The 24,423-nt window shown below is 44.0% G+C and overlaps 1 protein-coding gene across 1 annotated transcript in view; it reads left to right on the top strand.

The window, feature by feature from the left end:
• KDM2A (lysine demethylase 2A) overlaps positions 1 to 17,779 on the top strand; it is a 93,860-nt gene extending 76,081 nt beyond the window's left edge. The window contains exons 15-23 of the mRNA XM_042458845.1: positions 1,401 to 1,484; positions 2,467 to 2,733; positions 3,043 to 3,174; positions 3,277 to 3,366; positions 7,913 to 8,622; positions 12,677 to 12,840; positions 13,283 to 13,441; positions 13,634 to 13,849; positions 14,852 to 17,779. Of these exons, the coding sequence (XP_042314779.1) occupies positions 1,401 to 1,484; positions 2,467 to 2,733; positions 3,043 to 3,174; positions 3,277 to 3,366; positions 7,913 to 8,622; positions 12,677 to 12,840; positions 13,283 to 13,441; positions 13,634 to 13,849; positions 14,852 to 15,033 (2,004 nt within the window). The 3' untranslated portion in view covers positions 15,034 to 17,779. The remainder of the gene's footprint in view (positions 1 to 1,400; positions 1,485 to 2,466; positions 2,734 to 3,042; positions 3,175 to 3,276; positions 3,367 to 7,912; positions 8,623 to 12,676; positions 12,841 to 13,282; positions 13,442 to 13,633; positions 13,850 to 14,851) is intronic.
• Positions 17,780 to 24,423: the final 6,644 nt, after the last annotated feature.

Raw genomic sequence — 24,423 nt, 5'->3', positions numbered from 1 at the left:
GACTTCTCTAGCACTGAGATAGGACAGTAAATGTGGACTCAAACTGAATTATTTCTGCAGTGTGTTTTGGACCTGTGTGTCAGTGCAGAAAGGGGCAGACTATAATCTTAAAACGCCAAATTTGCGCTCCCCAAGTTCTCATTGTCCCCAGGAGTTACAGATCATCTTTTGTGGGGCTCTAAATTTCTGATTTAGACTGAACACTACGGACTACATTCCATGCCAGGGAGAATAACTGTTCTACCGGATTAACTACCAGTTCTTGATTCTAGAAAGTTCTGGGCATTTCATCTGCAGTTCATTGGTCTTACTTGGTATCTTACCTGTGAGTAGAGAACCAAATAAGATGTTGACATTTATTTTATTTTATTTTTTAAGACAAGTACATTTTTTGTCATGGAAGGGCATAAAGTCATCATGCTCAGAGATTTTGGGCTACACCACCAGGTCATGGCAAGGCTCTAGATGATGGCAGAGAGAGATTTTAATTCTTTATAGTAAACAGTTTATGTTGCTTGTTCAAGACACAAATCAGTTGGAAAGCTGGTTAAATTGTTGGTGTGAGCCAGCCCTCTTCCCTGATGACTTAAATCAGTCTAAGCTGCTGGAAAGCAGTCTCCCAGTACTAGCTTCATATGGGAATGTGAATCCCTTTGGTACGATAAATGCCAGGAAGAGCAAGCCCAGCCCATGCGGTGTTCTTTCCTTCTTGGCAGCAAGAAAGACTGCACTCCCTTTGCAAGGGGATGCCAGCAATGTAACCATAGTAACCTCAAGTAAATAAAGCACATCAGAAACGCCAGTTGAGAGTGGGTGGGTGGGTGGGCTGGACAGCAGAAGTCTCAGAACAGGACTAAAAGAGCCAGAGTGCCTGGAATTGCATCCATTTGCTGCTAACTCCTAGGCATGGGCTGATAGTGTAGAGAGAAGCATACTAAAATAGGATGTTGGAAAGATTGCCATTGATATACTGTTCAAAGAATATAGCAGACTGATCTATGCAGGTCTGATCACCATAGTTAGACACTAATGCATCAGATGTGAGTTGGATGGAGGACACTGCAGCATAACAGAGAACAACCTTGGTCTCAAAGGAAGATCTGTGTTATCTGCTTCTGTTTCGCCCTTTGTAAAAACTGGAGTTGCCATAGTGTTTTTTTATATGTGTATTAGGCAATTTCTGGTCTGATTCCACCTCCCACCATTAATATAATGTATTGTATTAGGCAAGCCACCATATCTCAATCCTCATCAGTAATATGGAAAAACTAACAGTAATGTATGCTATGGAATTGTTGTAAGGATTCTATCTGTTGAATTATTTTGAACTCTAATGTTCCATAGAAATATTAAGAGTGAAATGAATATTTTTATTTTAATGTATTTTGCTTCTGTTATAGCTATTGCTCGAAGAATACGCAAACAGTGATCCCAAACTGGCACTCACTGCAATCCCTATTGTCCAGTGGCCGAAGAGAGATAAGGTAAATAACTGACCCATGACTTAGCTCAAATTTGCTTTGTAGAACATGATTTTTCCACTTATATGTAGTTTTTTTTTAGCTGGCTGGAGTAACTTCATAATTCAAAACAAAAAACCAAGAAAAAGACTCTGCCACTTCCCTTATACCTGTAAGAGCAAAGAGTGAAGGGCACAAATTGCAGATATACAAAAATGAAGTAACAAAAAGATGATGATCATGGCTTCAATTTGTACCAACTGTCACTGCCAGAATTCAGAGCTGGTTAATAATAAACACAAGACTATTATTTAGACTTTCTGCTTCTGGGAGCAAAGTCCTCACTCTCCCTGCATGATCTGTTCTGTTCCGGTCCCTGTGATTGAATTTCATGCAACTGGATCTTGACATCTTGGGGCTTTTGGAAAGCCAGTTTGGATAGTGATTGAAATGTTGGACTGGGACTAAGGAGATCTGGGTTCAAGAGTCTATTTAGCTATGAAATTCATTGGATGATGTTCAGACAATCACTCTCTCAACCTCACAGGACTCCTGTGAGGATAAAATAAGGGAAAGAGCCATGATACCTCCTTGAGCTCATGAAGGAAAAGTGGGAACCTGCCGGAGGATAACCATCACATTACCAATTTAGACAGCTTCAAAAAGTCTGTCAAGATGGATCTCTTCCAGCAAGCCTTTCCTGAATAGAAAACCCGCCCACCAAGTTGAATTTATGATCCCTCTGAATCCGCTATAGCCCATTGTTTGATTTTGTTTTTTAATATATGATTTTAAATTGTTTGTTGTTTAATTGATGTTTTAGGGGAGGGTGGGATATGGGATTGTATGTCATTTTTAAAGTTAAGCCGCCTCAATTGTCATCGACAGAGAGGCGAGATATAAAGTTTTATTATTATCATCATTATTATTGTCCCAGTACAGATAGGCCAAAATAAATGAGACAAATCCCTGTTCCTAATTTCTCACCATCTGTTTCCACTGACAGCTCAAATTTCAAACTCGTCCAAAGCTAAGATTACCCACTATACCTATCACCAAACCCCACACCATGAAACCAGCTCCACGGCCAGCAACTGTGAGACCCACAGTCTCTCCTATTGTATCAGGTGCACGCAGAAGGAGAGTACGATGCCGTAAATGCAAGGCCTGCGTGCAAGGGGAATGTGGCATGTGTCACTACTGCAGGGATATGAAAAAGTTCGGAGGGCCTGGTCGCATGAAGCAGTCCTGTGTATTACGGCAGTGCTTGGCAGTAAGTCCTGTGATATATTAAATGTCTTTCTTTGAAAGTGTTTGACTTAATTTCTTCAAGAAAACAGAATGCAGTCTGTGGTACATTTCAGATGTGATGGGCAGAATTAAGGAGATGATTTTAAAAGGTCTCAAATGTTAATTAATGGTCAAATAGGAATTAGCAGAGAGATCTTTTTGTGGGTATAGAATTGGTTAAGATGGAAAATGTGCAGTACTGTGTATGCTTGAATCCGTGTATAAGAAGGGCTGACTAATTATTCTTGAAGCTGTAGCGTAACTGCTTGCATTACTCTTGTTTATTTTGTAGCCCAGACTGCCTCATTCGGTCACATGTGCACTTTGTGGGGAGGTAGATAAGAATGAGGATTCACAAGACTTTGAAAAGAAGTTAATGGAGTGCTGCATCTGCAATGAGATTGTTCACCCTGGTTGTCTACAGGTGAGAAAGTCTGACCTGCATAGTCAGAAGCAGCTATTTAACTCATCCTGTGAGGAATGTATGCCTTCCTAGAAATTACTGTTGAGTTTCTTTCCCCTGCAGATGGATGGCGAAGGGCTACTAAATGATGAATTGCCCAACTGCTGGGAATGTCCAAAGTGCTACAAGGGAGATGAAGCAGAGAAAGGCCAGGTAAGAAATGGATTTTCCTTTCCCTTTACCTTAAGAAATGGATCCATTATTAAACACTGCTCATAGATAATAAAGAGAAAAGCTGTTGCACATGGTAAGATTCAACATTCCATCTTCTTTGTATTTAAGCTTTCAGAAAGAGGTTCTTCTGGTGTACTTCTTGGCCTTCTTTTCTTTGCACATTTGGGAAGGCTTAGTAAGGCATGTGAATAAGAGTCGGGCAGATGAGCATTAGCGGATGCTATCCATTGAGTAAAATACCTGCACCTAGAAATGGGCAGTGATGACACTATATGCTGGTAGTATACAATGGAGATACTTAGCTTTGCCAGTGCCACCTTCATAACATCTACGGGCATCAGTGAGAAAACTCTTGCAACCTGAGGAAAAAACAGATCCTGAGAAGGTAGCAATATCACCTTTCATCTGCCAAACAGCAAATATATTATCAGTGGCCCCAGCAGAAACATGGTTACAAGATCCTACATGGAGTTATGCCAGCTGTCCCATCAAAGAGCATCCCACTGAAGGCAAGCAAAAGAAATGGGTAGAAGTGGATGGGTGGCATCACATAGACATTATTTCCAGATACTATTATAGTTCTGTCCTTTGGATGACCAGTATACCCTGCAGCACGTTATTCAGTTTTGGATAACTTGAGTCATAGCAATCAGTCTCATCATTCTTCTCAGCAGTCCTTGTATGATAAACACTTGTGTAAGCTACTTTCAGGTTTCTTACTAAGGTGGGTTCTGGATCTCTCCTCAGTTTAAGTAACACTCATTTTGTTCCTTCTGACACATTTTACTTTTCTGGGAATCACCACTTTTAAATGAAACACAGTTCTGCAGAGCAAAGATGCTGGCTGGTTTCAGCATCAACAGCTGCTCGCAAATTAATCTGTCAGAAAAGTTGCACATTGTCTATTCTGCACACTAAGAGTTGCTCTAAACCGTGTGTAGCTTGAGTTGGGTGTAATAGTTGACTAGCTTACCATATTTGCTACTTTACTTCATAGTGGATGCATATGTGCCTCTGGTGCACTCAGGTTTTATTCTGCAACGTAAGAACTTTTTGTTGGATTCAAAGTATTATATTCAATGTATTATATTCTTTGCCACTTTTTTCAAAGCCCTTAATGACCTCTAACTTGTAGGTTGCCTTTTTGTTTAGAGCAAACTCTGTCAGACTCTGTTTAGCCAAGAACTAATGTAGAGGTTGTCTAAGATTTTCCACCTGAATATCATCCTTTGAACAAATCTTGCCAAGAAAGGGTTGCATTAGGGTCTCCATGGCGGGTTACAGACGGGCAAAAAGGGATGTACTCATGACGTCATGAAGGTAGAGCCTTCAGACGGGCTTTACCTGAATGCCGCCATGAACACGCCCCCCACACGCCCCAAGCGGGAAGAAGCGGCATTAAAAAGGTGCTGCTTTTTTCCGCTTCTTTTCTGTTTGATGCGTACCTGCGCAGCTCCGTCTGTAAGCCCCTGCACCGATACGTCAGAATTGCTACGCCGCAAATATAAGTTGCCGGTTTAAAAGCTCCGTGTCAGCTGCATCCCATAATGGGTCGGGGTCCCGGGACATGCGTGGTTTGCAGTCAAGCTTTAATTGCAACGTCCGCTGCCATGGAGCTGTGGAAGCTGAGGCACAGCTGCAGCGCATTTTAAGCCTCGTAACCCTAACCCTAGAGTCACTTGTGCGCATGCGTTGCTAGAACCGCGGGAAGTTGTAACTTTTGCCGGCGGATGTTTTGGTTGTAGAAAGTGAAAAGGGAAAGTTTGGGATTTAAAGTGACCCCCTACACACATTCCTGCGCCATTCTCACCTGGGAACGGGCACAGTTTGGCTGCTCCTGGCACAGCTGTGTGGCGGCTCCCCTTTGCCACCAGGCAGGATGGCTCAGCCATCCACCAGCACCCCGAAAAAAGGCAGGGGGACGTCTTGGTCTCATACTGAGACGGCAGACATTATAGCTATATGGTCCCAGAAACTGGAGTAACTGCAGAAACTGGAGCAGTCCTACCTGAATGCTGACACATATCGAGAAGGGGAAGAAGCCATGAGAGCTGCTGCACCGGTACACCAGAATTGCTACGCCGCTACTTTAAGTTGCCCATTTAAAAGCTCCGTCGCATAGTGAGTTGGGGTCTTGGAACATGCGCAGTTTGCAGTCAGGCTTTAATTGCAACGTCCGCTGCCATGCAGCTGTGGAAGCTGAGGCACAGCTGCGGCGCATTTTAAGCCTCGTAACCCTAACCCTAACCCTAGAGCAACATGTACGCATGCGCTGCTTGGAAAGTTTGGACTTTAAAGTGCACCCCTACACACATTCCTCTGCCATTTTCACCTAACAATAAAAAACGCTAAAACTGTAAATATTGACATATGTACAAAGGAGGTGAGGGGAGATGGCAGGGGGACAGCGGTGGCAGCGGAGACAGCTGTGGCTGCGCATTGCAGATTCAGCAGGAGCGCGGGGACCAAAGGAGAGGAGGCATCCATGATGCTGGTGACACTGGCAAAGTGCAGCGGACAAGGATGCCAACACCAGCTGATCACCAGCTGGCAGGAGACCACCATTGTTTTTGGGCAGAGCGGGGGGGAAAGTTTAAAGGGGCTTGGGCACTTTAAATGCGCACATAGGCTTTCTGCCGCCGCTGCTTTAGCGCTGCGCAGCTGCGCATCCGCCAGCCGGCAAAGGAAAAAAAGAAAGTACTACGAAGGGCGCCCCCCCCCCCGCCCTTTTACAAGGAGCTGTATGCTTTCATTAAAAGTGATGGAAGCATCAGGCCCAACAGACTAGCCACCAGTGGGGAGCGTGTCAGGGTCCCGGTGGGCCAACCAGCCAGAGCAGAGCCTGTGCTGGTGGAGGAGGAGGAGGAGACCCCGGAGCTTGAATGTGCCCAAGACCTTTTGATGCCCTCTAAACTTGCCCCCAAAGGCAAAGGGCAACTAGAGGGGGCCTGGGATCAAGGGGCAGGGAGCACTGACAAGGCACTAGGTCCCATGATGTCCCTTAAAGACATCATTTCGCCTCCCAGGGCATGTGTTCCCTCCCAGCCCTATCTACTCTATTCTACCCTTCCTGTTCTCTCCTCCCACCATGCCTGGCTCACTGGTCCCCAAACCAGCAATCTCCAAACTCTGTCCTCCCAGGCGTTTGGACTTCATCTCCCAGAATCCCCAGCCACCTTGCCCTGTGGTCTGGGATTCTGGGACATGAAGTCCAAACGCCTGGGAGGACACAGTTTGGACATTGCTACCTCACACCACTCCTGCCTAGCTTTAGAGTGCACAGGGAAAAAGTTTAAAGGGGCTTGGGTGCTTTAAATGCGCAGACAGGCTTTCTGCCGCCGCTGCTTAGCGATGCAGCTGCGCACCTCTCATGCGGCAAAAGAGAAAAAAAGCCGCGGTTTGGGCCGCCCGTGCGGAAGCTGCTTCTCTTTTTGCAGCGTCCTCTGAGGCGGCGGTATGGAAGCTCCGGGTCCGAAACGGACCCAGGTGAGGCGTCTTCACTGCCCCCCGTGTGGAAGCTCCAACACCTGAAGCACGTCCCCGGGGCGGGCCGTCTGGAGGCTCCGCATTCAGCTAAATACACCTCCAAGACGTCCTCCCCTGCCCGTCTGTAACCCGCCCATGAGTTGAAAACAAATTGAAGGCACACAACATACACACACAGTCTTGATTCACACAGTGGTCAATAGGAGAAAGATTACACTTTCATACATAGGGGTTTAATTGTCTCCGCTAGAAATAGATGACATGCAGTGAGAGAGAACTTCTTTAAAACAGGCATTTAAGGCTCTGTACAGCAGTTGCCATGAACAGCCATACAAGATTTGCCCAGGCTCTGGCTGCTGAGGAAAGATCTGAGTCCTGTACAAAGCCTAGGCAGCAACTCCTTAAGGCCTTGGCATAACTCCTGTCCTTTGTGGTCTCTGCCCCTCCACTGTCCCAGCCAGGGCCTTAATATACTCAAAGCAATTCAGCTTCTGCTTTTCTCCACTTCCTCTCTGTCCCACACAGGAAGTAGAAGCAAAGAGTTGATGCAACCTGTCTCTTCTCTTCTTCTACTTCTTTGTAATAATGATACAACTAGTTAGGGACCATTTAAAATAAAAAGAATCAACAAGGGAGCAATAAGTCTCAGTTTCTCAATAACTCTGTTTCAGGGAGGTTTCTACTAGGACCTACAGTATATTAACACATGACGACTGCATTAGTGACTTTTATGATAAATACCTTGGTTCTGTATTAAGCCTCCTTTGCTTTTATAGTAAGTCAGTGCAATTTCTGTTATTCCCAATTTTTACTAGTAATGGTGAACAGCTTTTAGTTGATGCCAGTGGGAGTGGAAAAGACATCTTTTTACTGAGAGATATTGAGTTAGCCTTAATCAGACATCGAGATCCCTCCCTCATGCATTTTACTTTTAACTTAATCTGCTCTGTCATACCAGCTCCAAGACTAAAATTCTTGTTCAGTCTTTAAGCCTGATGTTTAGCCTTCAAATGTTAATCTGGTGCTGCTCACATTGCAGAAGCGGAAGATGGATGATGGTGATGATGATGCAGTCCAAGCCAAAGTCCTGCGACCTTTGAGAAGCTGTGAGGAACCTCTGACTCCCCCACCACATTCACCTACCCCAATGCTGCAGTTGATCCATGACCCTGTGTCACCACGAAGCATAGTAACACGATCCTCTCCAGGAGCAGGTCCTAGTGACCATCATGGTGCAAGTCGGGATGAACGCTTTAAGCGGCGCCAGCTACTTCGGCTGCAGGGTGCAGAGCGCACAGTAGTGCGGGAAAAAGAGAACAACCCTAGTGGCAAGAAAGAGCTTTCAGAGGTAGAGAAAGCGAAGCTCCATGGTTCTTACCTTACAGTCACATTGCAAAGACCTACCAAAGACATGCATGGCACTTCCATTGTGCCCAAGCTGCAGGCAATAACGGCCTCCACTAATCTGCGACACTCTCCCCGTGTGGTCATGCGCCAAAGTTCGGCTAAGACACCCCAGCGGGGAGGAGATGATGAGGCTGCTGAGGAGGAGGAAGAAGAGGAAACTGCAGATGAGGAAGAGGAGAGTGCTGAGGAGAGTGGGGCAGCTAGATTGAATGGTCAGGGTGGCAGGGCACCAGATGGGGAGGAGATCTTGATGCAGAAGGAAGTGTGGATGTCTGTCTTCCGCTATCTCACTCGCAAGGAACTTTGTGAATGTATGCGTGTATGCAAAACCTGGTACAAATGGTAAGTGGAAAGAACTTGTTACCCAAATTGCACTTTCTACTCATTTATCTGTTGTTTCTATCTTTCAGAATGCTTTACTAAACCCATATCCCTCTCAGACTCAATTCTATCTGGATCTTACAGACTTGTGTATAAGTAGACATAAGGGAAGATAAGTGGGCAGAGGAGGAAAAAAAATGTATTTATGCAATTCATAATTAACTCTCAGAATCCCTGCTATACAGTAGGCTATAGTGATGGCAAAAACCCAGATGACTGTTGTATAAAACTTTGACAAATCCATGGCTAGGTTGTCAGTAACATCTAGATAAAAGTTTAAACCCTCATCTTCAGGAGCTCTGTGTGTGTGTGTGTGTGTGTGTTGTTGTTGTTGTTGTCATATGCCGCCAAGTCATTTTTGATCTATGGCAGCCCTAAAGTGAACCTGTTACAGGGATTTCTTGACAAGTTACTTCAGAGGGAGTTTGCCATTGTCATCTCCTGAGGCTGAGAGAATGTGACTCACCTAGTGGAGAATCAGAGTCGTAGTCCAATGCTCAAATCACTACACCCATTATGGCGAATCTATGGCACCTTATGGAACCCATTTCCCTGGCACACAGAGGGCGGGGAGGAGGAAGAGGTATGCACCTGTTTCTCCTTTCCGGTTGTCCTAGGCCTTCAGCTGCCTCTCTGGAGGCAGTTGAAGGCCGGGAATGCTGCGTGGAGAGGAGGAGGAAGAAGCACACACGCCTCTTCCTCCCTTCCAACCCTCCCTGTCCTCCAGGTGCCTCTCCAGAGGCAGCTGAAGGCTGGGAACAGTGCGTGGGGAGGAGGAGAAAGAGGCATGCACCTGTTCCTCTTCTTCCTCCCTTCGCCCTCCTGGGCCTTCAGCTGTCTCTGGAAAGGCAGCTGAAGGCCCAGGAGGGCAGGAGAAGAAGTCCCACTTTGGGAGTCACACCCCAGGCGGGCTGAAGCCCCCACCCCTGACAACAGGTAACACTCTGTGCTGAAAGACCTTTTAGTATGGGTACTTGGCCATGAGAGGTTCGCCATCACTGCACTACACCTGTTCCTCTTCTTCCCCCCTCGCCCTCCTGAGCCTTCAGCTGTCTCTGGAGAGGCAGCTGAAGGCCTGGGAGGTCAGGAGAAGAAGTTCCACTTTGGAAGTCACACCCCTGGAGGGCGGAAGCCCCCGCCCCTGGCACCAGTTAACACCCGGTGCTGAAAGACCTTTTGGGCACTCAACCCCTGAGAGGTTCGCCATCACTGCACTATACCATGCTGGCTATATATGGGTACTAAATAAAAGTTGGGGGAAAGGAGAGTAATCAAAATATTGATCTAGTGTAGTGGTAAGATTCAAATCTGTTGTCCATCTGGGAAACTCACTGGATGACCTTATCAGAGAGCCTCAAAAGAAGGCAATGGTAATCCCCTGCTGAAGAAATCTTGCCACGAAAACCCCATGGTAGGGTCACCATTGAAGTTGCACAACAACAACAATAAAAAATTTGCTTTTATGTTTCACTGTTGAAAACAGAAATGTGGGATACATTTATCTTGATACAGTGTAGCAGTTCCTACAAAATATCCTGTTAATTTTTCCTGTCATGGTCTGACTGAGCCATGTATGGTATTTTCTAAAACAAAAAAGGTCAAAACCATCAAGATGACGATGATGATGACGACGACGACAACTTGGTCTCTTAAATTCCCAAGATTGACTTGTGCAGCACAAACAACAGAGGGCCTGGGCTCACCCATACAACCACATCAGTTTGGTTGGAATGGATGTAAAATACTCAGGTGTTTGGAGGGCATGGAAATATTTTTGAGAAAACAAATTGGATTTGGTCAATAGAAAGAAATGTTTGTAGTATTGATTTTATTAATAAATAATTGCCAATTATGAAATCATAAATAAAGTAAATCTAAAAGACTATATCTCCTGATAGAAAAATGCCAGAGCCCTAAGATCTTAAAGATAAGGCTTTCTGTCAGTCCCACCAAAATCACAAGCTTGCTTGGTGAGGACACAAGAGACAGTCTTTTCCATGGCTGCTACCACCCTCTGGAATTCCCTTCCACAAGAGTTGAGACTGACCCCTCATTGATTTCCTTCTGTTGGCAGGCAAAGACTTTTCTGTTTAAGCGGGCTTTTAATGTATAAGGAAAGGGGCTTTTTATTGGGGATATTTTATTTTTTAAGTTTTTGGTTGTTTTAAAATACTGTATATACTCATATATAAGTCTAGAAATTTTGGTCAAAAAATTGACCCAAAAAAACTGAGTCGACTTATCCATGGGTCAGTGTAGGTACTGTACTTTAACTCTTATTTTAAAAAGGAAGCATCACCTGGAGAAAGGCAAAAGCATAATCTCCTGGAATCACTGACCCCACTCTATTCTCTCATCCACCCAGCCTTTACTGTGAGCACAAACATGTCTGATTGAATTTTATAATATTTTTGGCATTGCTTTGCTTTGATTCATCCTTTGTTACATGCCCCTAAGTTTTGCCGTCAACTTATCCATGGGTCATGTCAAAATCCTTAATTTTGGCCCCAAAACCTGCCCTCGATTTATACATGAAGTCGACTTATAGTTGAGTAAATACGATAATTTTAATGTGTTTTATGAGGCTCTTTAGAAATGATTACATGCATTTTTCAACGCCGTCTATTCTTGTGGGCTATTTCACTCCTTACTGTGTTGAATGATTCCCCAAACACGCATACAAGAATGAGCGAAAAAAGATTCCTAGTTTAAGCCTAAAATTTAAATTGTTATTGCCAACATTTCTGTGTCTTCAGATATAAAGTCTGAATAGCAGCTTTAAATATTGCGTTTCACGGTACTAGGGCTCTTGGTCACCCTGAAAGGCTAAAGAAGCCTCTTGCGTGGCATAATCCAAGTTCAGCAAGTACATGTTGGCAAATAAAAATAGTGACCTGGCTCTTGTCGGACTTCTTGGATTCTTTGGCCTTTCTATATAAGAATTCAGATGTTTTCTACTTTTTAGCAGGATATCTTTAAAGCCCTGAGTTTTGCTTCAGGTTCAGTCTAGCCAGTATCCATTCTCATTCAATAGATGGGCTAAGGTTGAGTTCTCAAGCTTATAACTCTTTAAGGCAAAGGAAAAAAATGGCTGGGAATAGTCATATGAATACTATTAGTTCCTGTGCTACTGAAAGACTGGATTTGGACCCATAGTTCCAGAAATGCCTTGGATACTATTTAACATCTTGACCAAATCTTTGTGCCTCTTGGAGAGTCTTTCCATCATAGAAAACCTTAGCTCCCCTTCATCTGGTAACTGGCTCATGTTTAGGCTGTAATCAGAGGATGAAAGTTAGAAAAATGTGAACCATCCTTTCTGAGATTCCCTATTGGAGATTGTGCCCTGGGTTGGAGACATGAATAATATAAAGAAAATCTATTTTTTCACCCCTAGTTTTAGTTTAGGACAGCAAATGCTGAAATAGTTGTAAGAAATTTATGAGCTTTTGCATTCCCCACATAAAATCTCAGTCTTTCCATAGAGAGTTACTATCACCGAACCTTGAATTAGGTGTTTCTTTGAGAGCATCTGGGATACTAAAGGAGGAAGTATATATCAGGTTGCCCAGGAGAGATACTTTTCCCTTACTCTTTTCTGTGGAAATAGATTTAATGGGTGATTAGAAGGAGGTATACAGATCACAAAACTTGATGAACCCAAAAGACAGTCTTGCAAATGGCCGTAGTAGTGACTCAGTCTATTCTTTCACCTGTCCTTCAGTTCCTTGCAAGGATTGTGGTTATTAGGTCATCCCTGCAGGCAAAACCAAATTACATTTCATCCATGAAATGCACAAATTGTTGCAGGAATTGGGAAGTTGACTGAAATCAAGATTGAATATGGGTTTCCTCTCATTCTAGATTGGTTTTATTTATGGGCATCCACTACTGCCCTGCAAATATGCTTATCTGTAAAGGGGATCTTGCCACAAAATCTTTATCAAGAACCAATAAGTATATAGATATGGTGAAGGCGGAAAGCACTTCTCTAACTCCATGTGTTTTCCTTTAGGTGTGGTGATAGAAGATTGTGGACAAAGATTGATTTAAGCAGGTACAAGTCCATCACACCCCTGGCCCTTGGTGGTATAATCAGGAGGCAGCCAGTTAGCCTTGACCTCAGCTGGACCAATATTTCCAGAAAACAGCTCACTTGGCTCATAAACAGACTACCAGGTATGCATCTTGGTGGATCAGCTTATCTTAACACTTGGCATTAGTTTGGGTGCTTTGCATTGAACAAAGTAATTTCCTATATTTCATCTATCCCTGAAGCTGGTTTGTGAATACGCACTTGGATTCTGAATACCATAAGATTGCCTTCCTCTTCACTTCATTGTTCTTTAGCTGTAACTCTGGCAAGTTGCTCTGAGTAGCATGTTGTTGTTCATGGGGCATCTGCCATTATAACCCAGCCCAGGAGGTCTATTGCTTCCCATTATTTATAGCCTAATCAAAATATAACTTTGATTTTGTTGTTCACATTGGGAGTTTTATTTTTTCGGGGGGGGGGGGGGCTGCTGTTCTACTATTGTAAATGAGAATACAGAAAAGGAACTGTTCTGAAATGAACATTTCCACTGTTTTTTGTTTATTTGTTTCGGTTGCTGTCTCACAGGCCTCAAAGACCTCATCTTAGCAGGCTGCTCCTGGTCTGCAGTTTCTGCTCTCGGTACCTCCACTTGCCCCCTTCTCAGGACTCTCGATCTTCGGTGGGCAGTAGGAATCAAGGATCCTCAGATTCGGGACTTGCTCACACCTCCATCAGATAAACCCAGTATGTTTTTGGTTTGTTTGTTTGTTTTGCCTTTACACTATACTTGTTCTTGCTGGTGAGATAGTTTGTGGGAGGGACAAAATGATGAGAAAAAAGAGTTTGATGCATTTCTAAGAATGTGGTTTATGATGTCTGCTCTAGAGAGGCAAGAATCTGTATTCCTTTCGAACATCTTTACATATCTTCAAACAGGCCAAGACAATCGCAGCAAACTCCGTAACATGATAGACTTCCGGTTGGCTGGGCTGGACATCACAGATGCCACACTCCGACTCATCATCCGCCACATGCCTCTGCTCTCAAGACTAGATCTTAGTCACTGCAATCACCTTACAGACCAGTCAACCAACCTGTTAACAGCTGTGGGATCTTCCACACGAAACTCACTCACTGAAATCAATATGGCAGGTGTGTGTCTTTGGACATTTTCTTAAGTGTATCCATCCCTTCTGACATGTAGGGACTACTATGGCAAAGCATTGCTAGACTGAGATTTCTTTGTTACTGGAAAAAGAAGTTATTTGCATGTAAATTGATGTGGCGTGTTTTCACACAGGGCCACAGATTTAAGTGAAGATTTAAGGCTAGTAGTTATATCACTACACTTGTCCCTCCATATTTGCGGCTTTGACTTTTGCGAATTTGATTATATGTTCTCTCTAGGAATATCTAGATCCTCCAATGCAACACTGTACTCAACTTTAACCAAACGTTGCACTGAAGGACCTAGAGATTCCTAGAGAGAGCACTCCACTAGGCATTTGTAGCTCCTGCAGCACAGTTCTGCGGTCAGAGTCTGGCAGATGTTGGCCACAGAGTTGCAATGGAGGACCTAGAGAGATGTTCTCAGGTAAAAACAGTGTTTTTGTTATTTGTAGTTTTTTCACATTCACTGGGGTCCTGTGCCCCTAAACTCAGCGAATGTGGAGAGATAAGTGTATTTGGGGTACTATATCATATTGTACAAGAGGGCCTTTTTCTCTGACCCTTTTTAATATGGATATAGCAAAATAAATATTTGAGGCAATGCTAACATTTAAATATATATTACACTGGATATATTACACTGGTGTAAACAGCCCTTGCCAAAAAAAAAAACCCTAAAAAACTTTTTTTTTCCCCTGCATCTTGATGCAAAGAATGGCTTTTTCTTTATTCCTCATTAATCGAGGCATAAAGTCTGTCTTGTTCCATATCATCTGGTCAAAGCCATATATGCACGAGGTGCAGCCTATTTGTAGTCACACTCTTAGGTGACCAAAAAGTCAAACAGTGCATATGCCTTTTATGCTTGTGTGTGACCTTTACTGAGTCTTCATATCACTTCAATTATTCCTGTGTAGCATTGCACAGTTTGTGAAAATGGGCATGAGGACTGTGTAGACCATAACACTGTCTTCCTCTCCACAGGCTGCAATAAGCTCACAGACCAGTCCCTGCTTTACCTACGGCGCATTTCTAATGTCACTCTGATAGACCTTCGTGGCTGCAAGCAGATCACCCGTAAGGCCTGTGAGCACTTCATCTCAGATCTATCAATCAACAGCCTTTACTGCCTGTCAGATGAAAAGCTGATCCAGAAAATCAGCTAGAAATTTGCCACAGATAGACTGAAGAGAAGGAAAGATCCCAGACAACCCCTCTTGGAGAGCAGACCCTCCCCCATTTTCCTCAACATCAACAGGAAGAGAAAATAGCAGCCTGATTGTGACTATGATGTCCCTCCTCTCCTTGGGACTTCTGTAGACCAGGAAATCCCACAGATATTTGAGGAAGTGGAACCAGAAGGGATTGTAGGACGGCTGTTTTTGTGGGATACTTGCTCATCAGCTACATGCCCTAACGTGATGTTTTGTAGCAGCATTTTCAGGAGGAATGTGTCCCTTTCTCTCCTTTCAGTCTCTGCTCTTTCCCATAAGTCCTACAAAAACAGATCACACTGCCCCATCAGATTGTGGGGGAATCAGACCAGAATAGTGTTAAACAGGGTCACTTCTGTTTCTCTGCTGTCTTGGTGTGTGATTTGTTACTAAATACCGGGCCTGGGAGTAACTTCTTGTGCCCAAGGCACTGTGCTAAGCTTCCTTTTCTCACCCATCAGCAGCTGCAATGGGCAGCTACCACTTTATGCTGATTACTCAAAGCTGCATTGTCCACAATAGTGGTACCCCTTCTGAGGTGAGTACTACTCCGTGTGCCCTGTGGTTAGCCTGCAGGTATTTTCCATTTTGAAGCTAGTGTGGGGATGGTGAAGCTTTCACATACAGGGAGCCATGTTCAGAAAGATGGCATCATATGTAGGGGGAAAGCTGCAGTCAAGCTTGAAAGCTTGAGAGGCATCTGGTGAGATATCCTAACACCAGCAGAAATGCTCTCTATCATGCTGGTTTGAGAAAAATGCCTACACATTGGAGGGGGGCGTAGCTATTGGCTCTTGAACTGGGAGATGGGTGAATGCCCAATTAGCTGCCTCTCTTCTTTTGCAATGAATGGCCGGTCCAAAGAACTTCTCTCTTGGGCAGCAGAGAGCTTTTTGCACTTTAGAAAGAAAGGTAATATTTTGGATCCCTATTTTATTTTTCCCTCTACCTGGGTGACTGGACACTCCTTCCAGCTGTCTGAGCTTGTCAGGGTTTGAATGCACACTTTGCACTCTGCTCTCTTCCCCATAGTGATAGCACAAATTAGACTGCCCTTCACCCCTGCCTCCCCTTCTGAGCCTCGCATGGCAAAAAAGAAAAGAGCTCTCCAGTGTCTGTGCAGCAGGGGAAAAGAGGTGACAATTTGGAGGAAAGCCCAATGCACCCTCGCTGCTTCTGAAGCAATAAGGGAGGAGGAGGAATACACCCATAGCTCCCCACATTGCCCAGCCCAGTTGCGTTAAATGCTGGGGCATCTGCGCCTTGGGGAAGAGCAGCTTCGCCTGCACAGTTGGGAATGGGGTGGGGCATATCTATATATGTTTAAGTGTGCTGGGATCCAGAGGTTCCCTGTCACTTCATAGGAGGAGCAGGCTTCTTTGCCAAGAGGACAATGCTAGTGTGATGAGTTCCAGAGTGCCTCAGTACACAGGAGCTTTGCTGCATATTGATTTTTTTCCCCTGCAAAAACACCCGCTGATCTTCTAGAAGTGGATACGTTCTGCCTTGTGTTGACTCCCATGGGGAAAATATTGTAGAATCAATCTTCTGTTTTGTTTTGCTTTTTTCTTTCAAGAGGAAGTTGAGAATAGCCATATAGGAGGTTCAAGTGCATCTGCCCAGGTAACTCCCAGCTTGGAGAGTTCTAGGCTCTAGGTATTTTGTGTTTGTTTTTTTCCTCTCTCTCTTTTCTCAAAAGTTGGGAGCACCTTCACCACTCTCCATATGCTTTGTTCAGCCTGAGAGGTGCTGAACTGCAGAAAGTTGGCATGTCAGGAGCATTAGAGTCTGGGAGGAATCTCGTCTTGCGGCAAGAGGGATGAAGCAAGCATCAGACTGATTGGGGAGGGTATTGTTGTGGGCCTAGGCTTTGCTGTCCTGCAGCCTTCTCAAATGTAGCCCTCCAGTGACTGTGGCTTAAGTGACTAAAAACAAATTGTGAAACTTCATTGCCTAAACGGGCCACCACCCCAGACGGTAAATGGTGACATAAAGGAAAGAGAAATTATATATAAAATCACTTAGTGATTAAAAAAGAAAACATGCTCCCTAAATAAAAACTCCTTAAAGAAAGTCACTATTGTCTAAAAGGGTTTGGTTGTTCTTTTGTGTTTTTTGAAGAAATTGTAAATATATATTTTTTGTTGCTAACTTAGAGTCAATCTCCAATGTTGTGCTTTAAAATTAAATGTAAGCATTAAGGGTAAAAGAAACCAAGTCTTGCGCTCTCTCGGTTGACATGTTTAGGGTTGGGGAATATTTGGGGCTAAAGGGAGGGAAGCTAGTTGGGATTTTTCATTTTCTAATCATTTGACAATAACGGTTTTAGAGAATCTTTCCTCAAGTATATTACCACAGGAATGAGAGACAAGTGAATGGGGAAAGAAAATATACCAGCCTCTGAAGGGAGACTTTGTTTCATGGGGTGGATTTTGGAATAAAAATTTCAAGAAAAAATGTGTGGGTCTGCATATTGATTATGATGTGAGCTCAGATCCAGGGGAATCCCAGCTTAGATGAGAATTTGATCATTAGCCTACCACACCTTTACCTACCCAGTGTCCCAGGGCCTTCTGTATTAAAAAAAAACATTAAATTTGAAGCAATTCCCATTCTGCAAACCATATCCGTTTTTTGGGGAGGAGGATGTTTTAAAATACATATATATTTGTTAATAAAATTTATAGATTACATCCTAGCTTTTTGTCTAATGATCTTCTGGCTCTCTTCCCCATTTTATCCTTACAGCCATGTGGGGTCAGTCATTGTGAGAGTGACCGACGCAGAGCCACCTAGTGAATGTAATGACACTGTAGGCTAGAACCTGGATCTTCCAAATTCCAGTAAAGCACTTAATAAGCACTATACTATATTAGCTTTGTGAGAATGGGCTTATCATGGAATATGAACAATTAGTTAAACAGCACTTGAAGCCATGTCCTCAGTCATTCTCATAGAGATGGAAGAGACCGCAAGGGCCATCCAGTCCAACCCCCTGCCATGCAAGAAATCTAAATCAAGGCATCCCCGACAGATGGCCATCCAGCCTGTTTAAAGACCTCTAAGGAAATAATTCTGTTATTTAGCCATCCCTCTGGCTTCTGAAATTTGTCCTGTCCACTGCCCCAGGGTGTTTGAGTTACATGATGGTGGTTCCTGCTTATCTAAGAATATTTAGGATATGTATTTTCCCAGATGTAGTTGACTAGATAGTAGTTAAATTATTAAAGACTCAGTAGTATGCAGACCTATATCAAATTCTTACTGTCCCAAGTAGGAGTCATAATAAAAAATTGATCTTATTCCCAACTCAAGAAAAAAAAATAGTTCATCAGAGCATTGTTAGATCCCAGTGGGGAAAAGCCTGTTGCTTCTTGAAAGAGAATACAGAATAAGGGATACCGTGTGTTGTTTTATGAACGTACCAAGAGTAGAGATGTGCTTAGTACAGATCCCATGGCTTCCAACTACAGCAGTGATTTAGCGTGGCTCTGTAGGGTAACAGTATAAGTTCACTCACAAATGTGTTCATTGAACTGATACAAAGAACAGATGGGCAATACTACCACCCATCATAAAGCATGGTGGATATACCAGTCCAGCTTACTGGGGACCCATTTTGTACACCTCACCCAACAGTAGAGGTCACTATGGCTGCATCCAAAGTAGAATGGGGAGATCATTTTGACCATCTAATTATGAGCAGACATGGTGATGTCAGGAGAGATCTCTCCATATTTGTTTTCTTAAAGATCTCAGTAATGAAGTTATTTTTGTATTTGAGGACTCTACAAGGTCACGTGCCTATTTGGGATGGACAATACCAGCATGATACACTACATAAACAACCAAGGAGGCATGAGAGTCATTCCTTTTTGAATTTCTGTGCTTCTGGGACTGGTGCATTAGCAAGGACACTTCCATACTACTATACAACAAGATTGAGCAGTAATTTACCAGATTTTTCTGAGCTACAAAACAGCAGTATTGCAGGAATGGCACCTCATGTAGTGGTGAAACTACTTACAAGATGGGGCGCTTCCACAATAAGCATTTGGTACACAAGAGAATGCCCATTATAAATAATTTTGTTCCAGGGGAATTGGCTTCACTATCTGGAAGATAATTTGCTTAACAGCTAAAACTATACAATTTACCTCTCCCTGCCCCCAGCAATGACTATCATCAAAATTTGGAGACTCCAGCCCACCATATTTTAATGATGGTGGTGGCCACAGCAACCTTGCTTTACCCTTGTTCAGTTAACTGGCTCTCATACTTTGGTCCTCCAGATATTTTGGAGTTCTCAGAAACCCCAGCCATCTTGGCCAACAATAAGGAACTGTGGGGGCTGTAGTCCAAAACATCTGGAGGATTGAAGTTTGGGAACCACTGAGTAAACACATGGTCACTACTAGAAGCTCTCACTGCAGTCAAAATATCCCAACAGGGAAGATCTGTCCTATATCCAGGACTTTATATCTTGCACCAGACAGCACTTATCATATGTCATACTTGTCACATGTGAAAAATACTCTTCCCACACCAAGGAATCCATTGGCATAAAAATCTTACCTAAATCTTTCCATGGCCTGGTACATAAGGGCCTTTTAGGCACCCTTGTCACGTGATACGCCCCAAAACCTCGCACGTGACGGCATAACAATGGCAGTGCCCTGCATACATGGTGCTGCCATTGTTGTGTAAATACTGTGTGGCATCTGCATGGCGCCAGGCAGCACTTATGTAACAAGTGCGCCAGTGGCGCACTAGTTACACTGCCGCTGCCACAGCTTCAAAAGAACCTGCTTTTGTGGGTTCTTTTTCCACCGGAAGGAAGCCTCACGGTTTGGTGGCAGAGGCTTCCCTCCAGCGGAAAAACAGGCACCAGCAAGCCACCCTTTTGGGGCAGTCTGTACCATGCCCATATTTTCATAGGATTAAGAGATCACACAGTCTCACCTATGTGGGTGGACTTTAGTTCCTAGCCCACCTGGTTAAAAATAAGTTGTATTTCTTTTATGAAGATGTATCTGGTGGGAATTGCAGCACATTCTCCACCCCTTACAGGTATTTCCTGGTTCATATACTCGGAGGTTAAGGTTTTCTCAAACCATTTGAAGACTTCTTACTTAAAACTAATAGTTCCTTCATGGAACCTGCAACTAGTCCTCTTCAGGTTCACTGGGAAACCTTTGGACACTTCACAACACAGGACCTTTGTTTTTTTTTCACATAGAAAACAACATTTGTTGTTGTTTTTTCACATAGCAAACAACATTTGTCATGGCCATATCCATGAAACAGGAGAGTGAGCTAGTGGCTCTCTGTTCAGACCAACCTTTTCTCCAGTTCCATAAAGAGATTACTCTGCATCCTGATTTCATTTTGTTGCCAAACATTATGTTATTGTTTCACAAATCACAACACATTGTACAACCAGTATTCTTTCTATACAAGGCACACACTCAACCTAACAAGAGGCCTGGATTTGTATATGTAAAAAAGATACAGCCTTTTCACTGTGTTTTTGTATTGTAGAGACACCCGTTTCACCTGAACTGCTTAACTTGGTGGCTGTATCCATTGGCCTGCTTTATTGGCTAACTGAGAAGGCCCTTCCAGAGCCATGAGATTGTCATAGGTCAACAAGTGACTTGAAGGAAGATATATATTGTTGTGTGCCATCCAGCTGTTTCTTGATTTATGGTTACTCTAAAGTGACCCAATCACAGGATTTTCTGAGGCTGAGAGTGATCTGTGACTCCTTTATTGGCCAACTGGCAAGACCCTCTGAGACCTATGAGGTTGCCATAAGTCAACAAGTGACTTGAAGAAAGATACACATACACAAGTCATTGTTGTGTGCCATTCAGTCATTATTTATGGTGACTCTAAGGTAACCCTATCACAAGATTTTCTGAAGCTGAGAGTGGTGTGTAACTGTTTAATGGGCTAACTGACAATTCCTTCCCTAGTAGAATCATTCCACCAGGACACTTTCAACATCCACAGCTCAATGGTGTACCCTTATAGAGAATTCATATGCATAGCCATTAACATTTGTCAAGCTCTATAATGTGGACATTAGAGCAAGACAACGTGCCTCTTCTGTGGAGCTGTACTTTCCACTGTGTGTAAGTGATATCTGCCCCCTCACACCAAGGGGTCATTCACACTTGCAGTTTAATTCAAATCCTAATTTGCTTTCCCTGCATTTTGGAATTCGATTCCAAAAGGTCCCTTGTTCCCACTATGAAAGTGGAGTTTTTTCTTCCTCAGTGAAATCACTTCTTATTGTGGCACAGTTGTCATTCCCACTAGTTGCCCCGCTTCAAAATACATGTCAATCATTAGTGACTTAAGCAGCAACTTGGACTTAAAAGCCTGTGCCGGGGGGTGGGGGGGTGGAGGGCATGTCCTGGAGAAGGAAGACCATGAGCAGAGATGGATTTGGATTTCCTGCATGGCAGGGGGTTGGACTGGATGGCCCCTGTGGTCTCTTCCAACTCTATGATTCTATGATCCTATGGGTTTCCCTTGTCATCCCTGCCTCCCTTCCTCCATGGGGTACTGGTGGGTTTCCTCCCCGCCACCTCTGCCGCCTTCAAGCAAGCCGGCCAAGCACCTCTGCGCCTCTCCCTCCTCTCCTTCCTCCTCCTCAGGGGTGACGGTCAGCTGACTGGCTGGTGCTCCCTTTTGTGGGGCCGGCAGCCATTCTTCATGGCCTTCTCTGGCCCCTGGCGGCTCCCAATGCCTCCAGCCAAGGTGCAGTGAGCCTCAAAGAACAAGCAGAGCTCCCCGGCCCAATTCTGGGCTACTCATCCATGGAGACACCGGGGCTGCACGAGGAGGACCAGGAGGAGAGGTAGGCCAGGGCCGGGGGGGGGGGGGCAGTGAGGAAGAAAAAGAGGAGGAGGAGTAGAGGAAGGCAAGGAACTGTGAGGGTTCTGAGCAAAAAGAGAAGGAGGAGGAGGAAGATGAAATGAAGGCAAGGCAAATGGTGTGACTTTTATTTTTTTTAATAAAATCAATAGAATGGTTCAGCAATTACTTGCAAAATCAATCAATCAATTTATTGATTATTTTTTATTTTTTTAAAAAAGCAAAAAGGCAGACATCTCCCACCCCTCTGCCATTCGTCCCTCCCCTCCAGAATGATGCGATTCCGATCTGTGGTTCCCACTTGCTGAACACTCTTTGGAATCGGAATCGCTTCTTTTTTTTTTTTTTTAAGAAAAAATGGGGTTTTTTTTTTTTTTTCATTTGCCACTCTTCATTGTGATTGCAGTTGATCACAACAGGAGCAGAACTGATTTCAAATGGGAACGAGGGTCATATAATTTGATCAGCAATTCATTTTTTTCATAGTGGGAATGACCTCTAAGTTAGCTTGCTAAACATCCATATGTACATCCACAGAGACCATGAAGAAGAGCAGGTTGATTATATGTAATTGGTTCTTTCAGTGGTTATCTTTGAACGCACACAACCCATCCTCTCCTCTGGATATTTTTTCTCCATACCTATCCTTAATTTTTCTGCATGGCAGTGTACTGGAATTGTGGGAGAAGGGAGATTGCTCCAGGCATGTACCTGTCGGGAGTAGAAAGGGCTTCTGCTTGTCTTTCTCTAGATGTTTCTGACTGGCTATGCACAGCTGTAGAACAAGCCCAGATAGGTAAGTTCACAGATGAGCACTTAGAGAACCACAGTTACTGCTCTTCTAAGAGCAGGAGAAACAGAGCAGTCACCCAGCCTCCCTTCAGGAGTCTATATTTATACACCTACATGTCATATGCTTTTATTGAAACGGGCATTAAACAAGTTTACTTCCTGCTAAAGCACTATTACAAAAACAGGGAATATAAAACTGTAATAAAACCTTTAAAGTAAAACCCAAACCCTTCTCACTGTTTAGCCTTCTCAATGGGATAGAGATGCTGAAGTGATCTTTTGTTAGTTTCCATTGCATTCTCTAATTCGCTGCTTATATAGAGGCCATTCAGACTACCTTTTGTACCGAATTGCAACCTGGATTAAAACCCAGTGGCACAGATTTAAACACATCAGAATTAGGGTCTTTCACACCTGATCCAGGGCAAATCCCCCTTAGAGCGGTGAGTGGATTATTTCCTGTATCTTTTTGGAAAACCCATTTCTTCCCTGCTGCCGGCAAATGTGAACTTGGCCCCGGTCATGATTGGGTCACGTTCAGGGGAAGGACTTATGTCAGAGGGTGGGCAGTGGGCAGAACATGCTTCCCCTCTCGCAGGCAGCTTTCTCTCTCTCTCTCTCTCTCTCCTTTTTTTGTAATTTTATTTTTGACAGATTATGTGAATGCTTGTTCTACAGATTGATACATATTGATAGAAGGTGTCTGCTTATGCTACATTTCTCTTTCGTTTGCTTGCTGCCGGCACGGCACATCACTTTGCAAGTGGCATTTTTAAAAAATTATTTTGTGTGTGTGTGTGTGACAGAATATGCAAATGCTTGTGTTTCCTTTTAAATTTGGCAAATTGATACAATGTGTGAATGTTTTGCTACATATGTATATATGTGTATGTAAGGCATTCTGGGGTGACAATTGGAGGGAAAGCAAAGAAAGAGGATGCAGAGATGATGATGATGATGATGATGATGATGATAATAATAATAATAGCATTTATTTATATGCCACTCAATCACTGGGAATCCAGGTGGCTTAGAACAGAGGGGAATAACAGACTGTTCCCAGCCCTCAGGCTTACAATCTAAAAAGACATGACACAAAAAGAGAAGGGAATGGTGGGGGGGAGGGGAGGGGATCAGGTCCAGCATTCTTCTCTCCCTCTGAGGCCTGGACCAAGGCAGATGGACTGGAGGGAGGGCTCTTCTTCTTCAGGCTAGCCCTGGTGGAGTTGGGCCTGCCTGGTCAACTCCCTCGCAGGCCTGAGGATGACAGTTATGGGGGGAGGAGTCTCTTCTTCCAGGCTAGCCCTGGTGGAGCTGGGCCTGCCTGGTCAACTCCCTCATAGGCTGGAGGATGGCAGTCTTCTTCCAGGCTAGCCCTGGTGGCACTGGGCCTGCCTGGTCAACTCCCTCACAGGCCGGAGGGTGACAGTTATGGAGAGAGGAGTCTCTTCTTTCAGGCTAGCCCTGATGGAGCTGGGCCTGCCTGGTCAACTCCCTCATAGGCCGGAGGATGGCAGTTATGAAGGGAGGAGTCTCTTCTTCCAGGCTAACCAGGATGGAGCTGGGACTGCCTGGTCAACTCCCTCAGTCAGATGGTATTCTGAGGTGAGGAATTATAATTATAATTATTGTGACAGATTATGTGCATGCTTTGGGCTAGCAGGG

Source organism: Sceloporus undulatus, chromosome 1, assembly GCF_019175285.1.
Source record: "Sceloporus undulatus isolate JIND9_A2432 ecotype Alabama chromosome 1, SceUnd_v1.1, whole genome shotgun sequence".
Taxonomy (NCBI): Eukaryota; Metazoa; Chordata; class Lepidosauria; order Squamata; family Phrynosomatidae; genus Sceloporus; species Sceloporus undulatus.
Note: the sequence above shows the minus strand (reverse complement) of the source record. Positions and strands in the feature narration are given on the sequence as shown.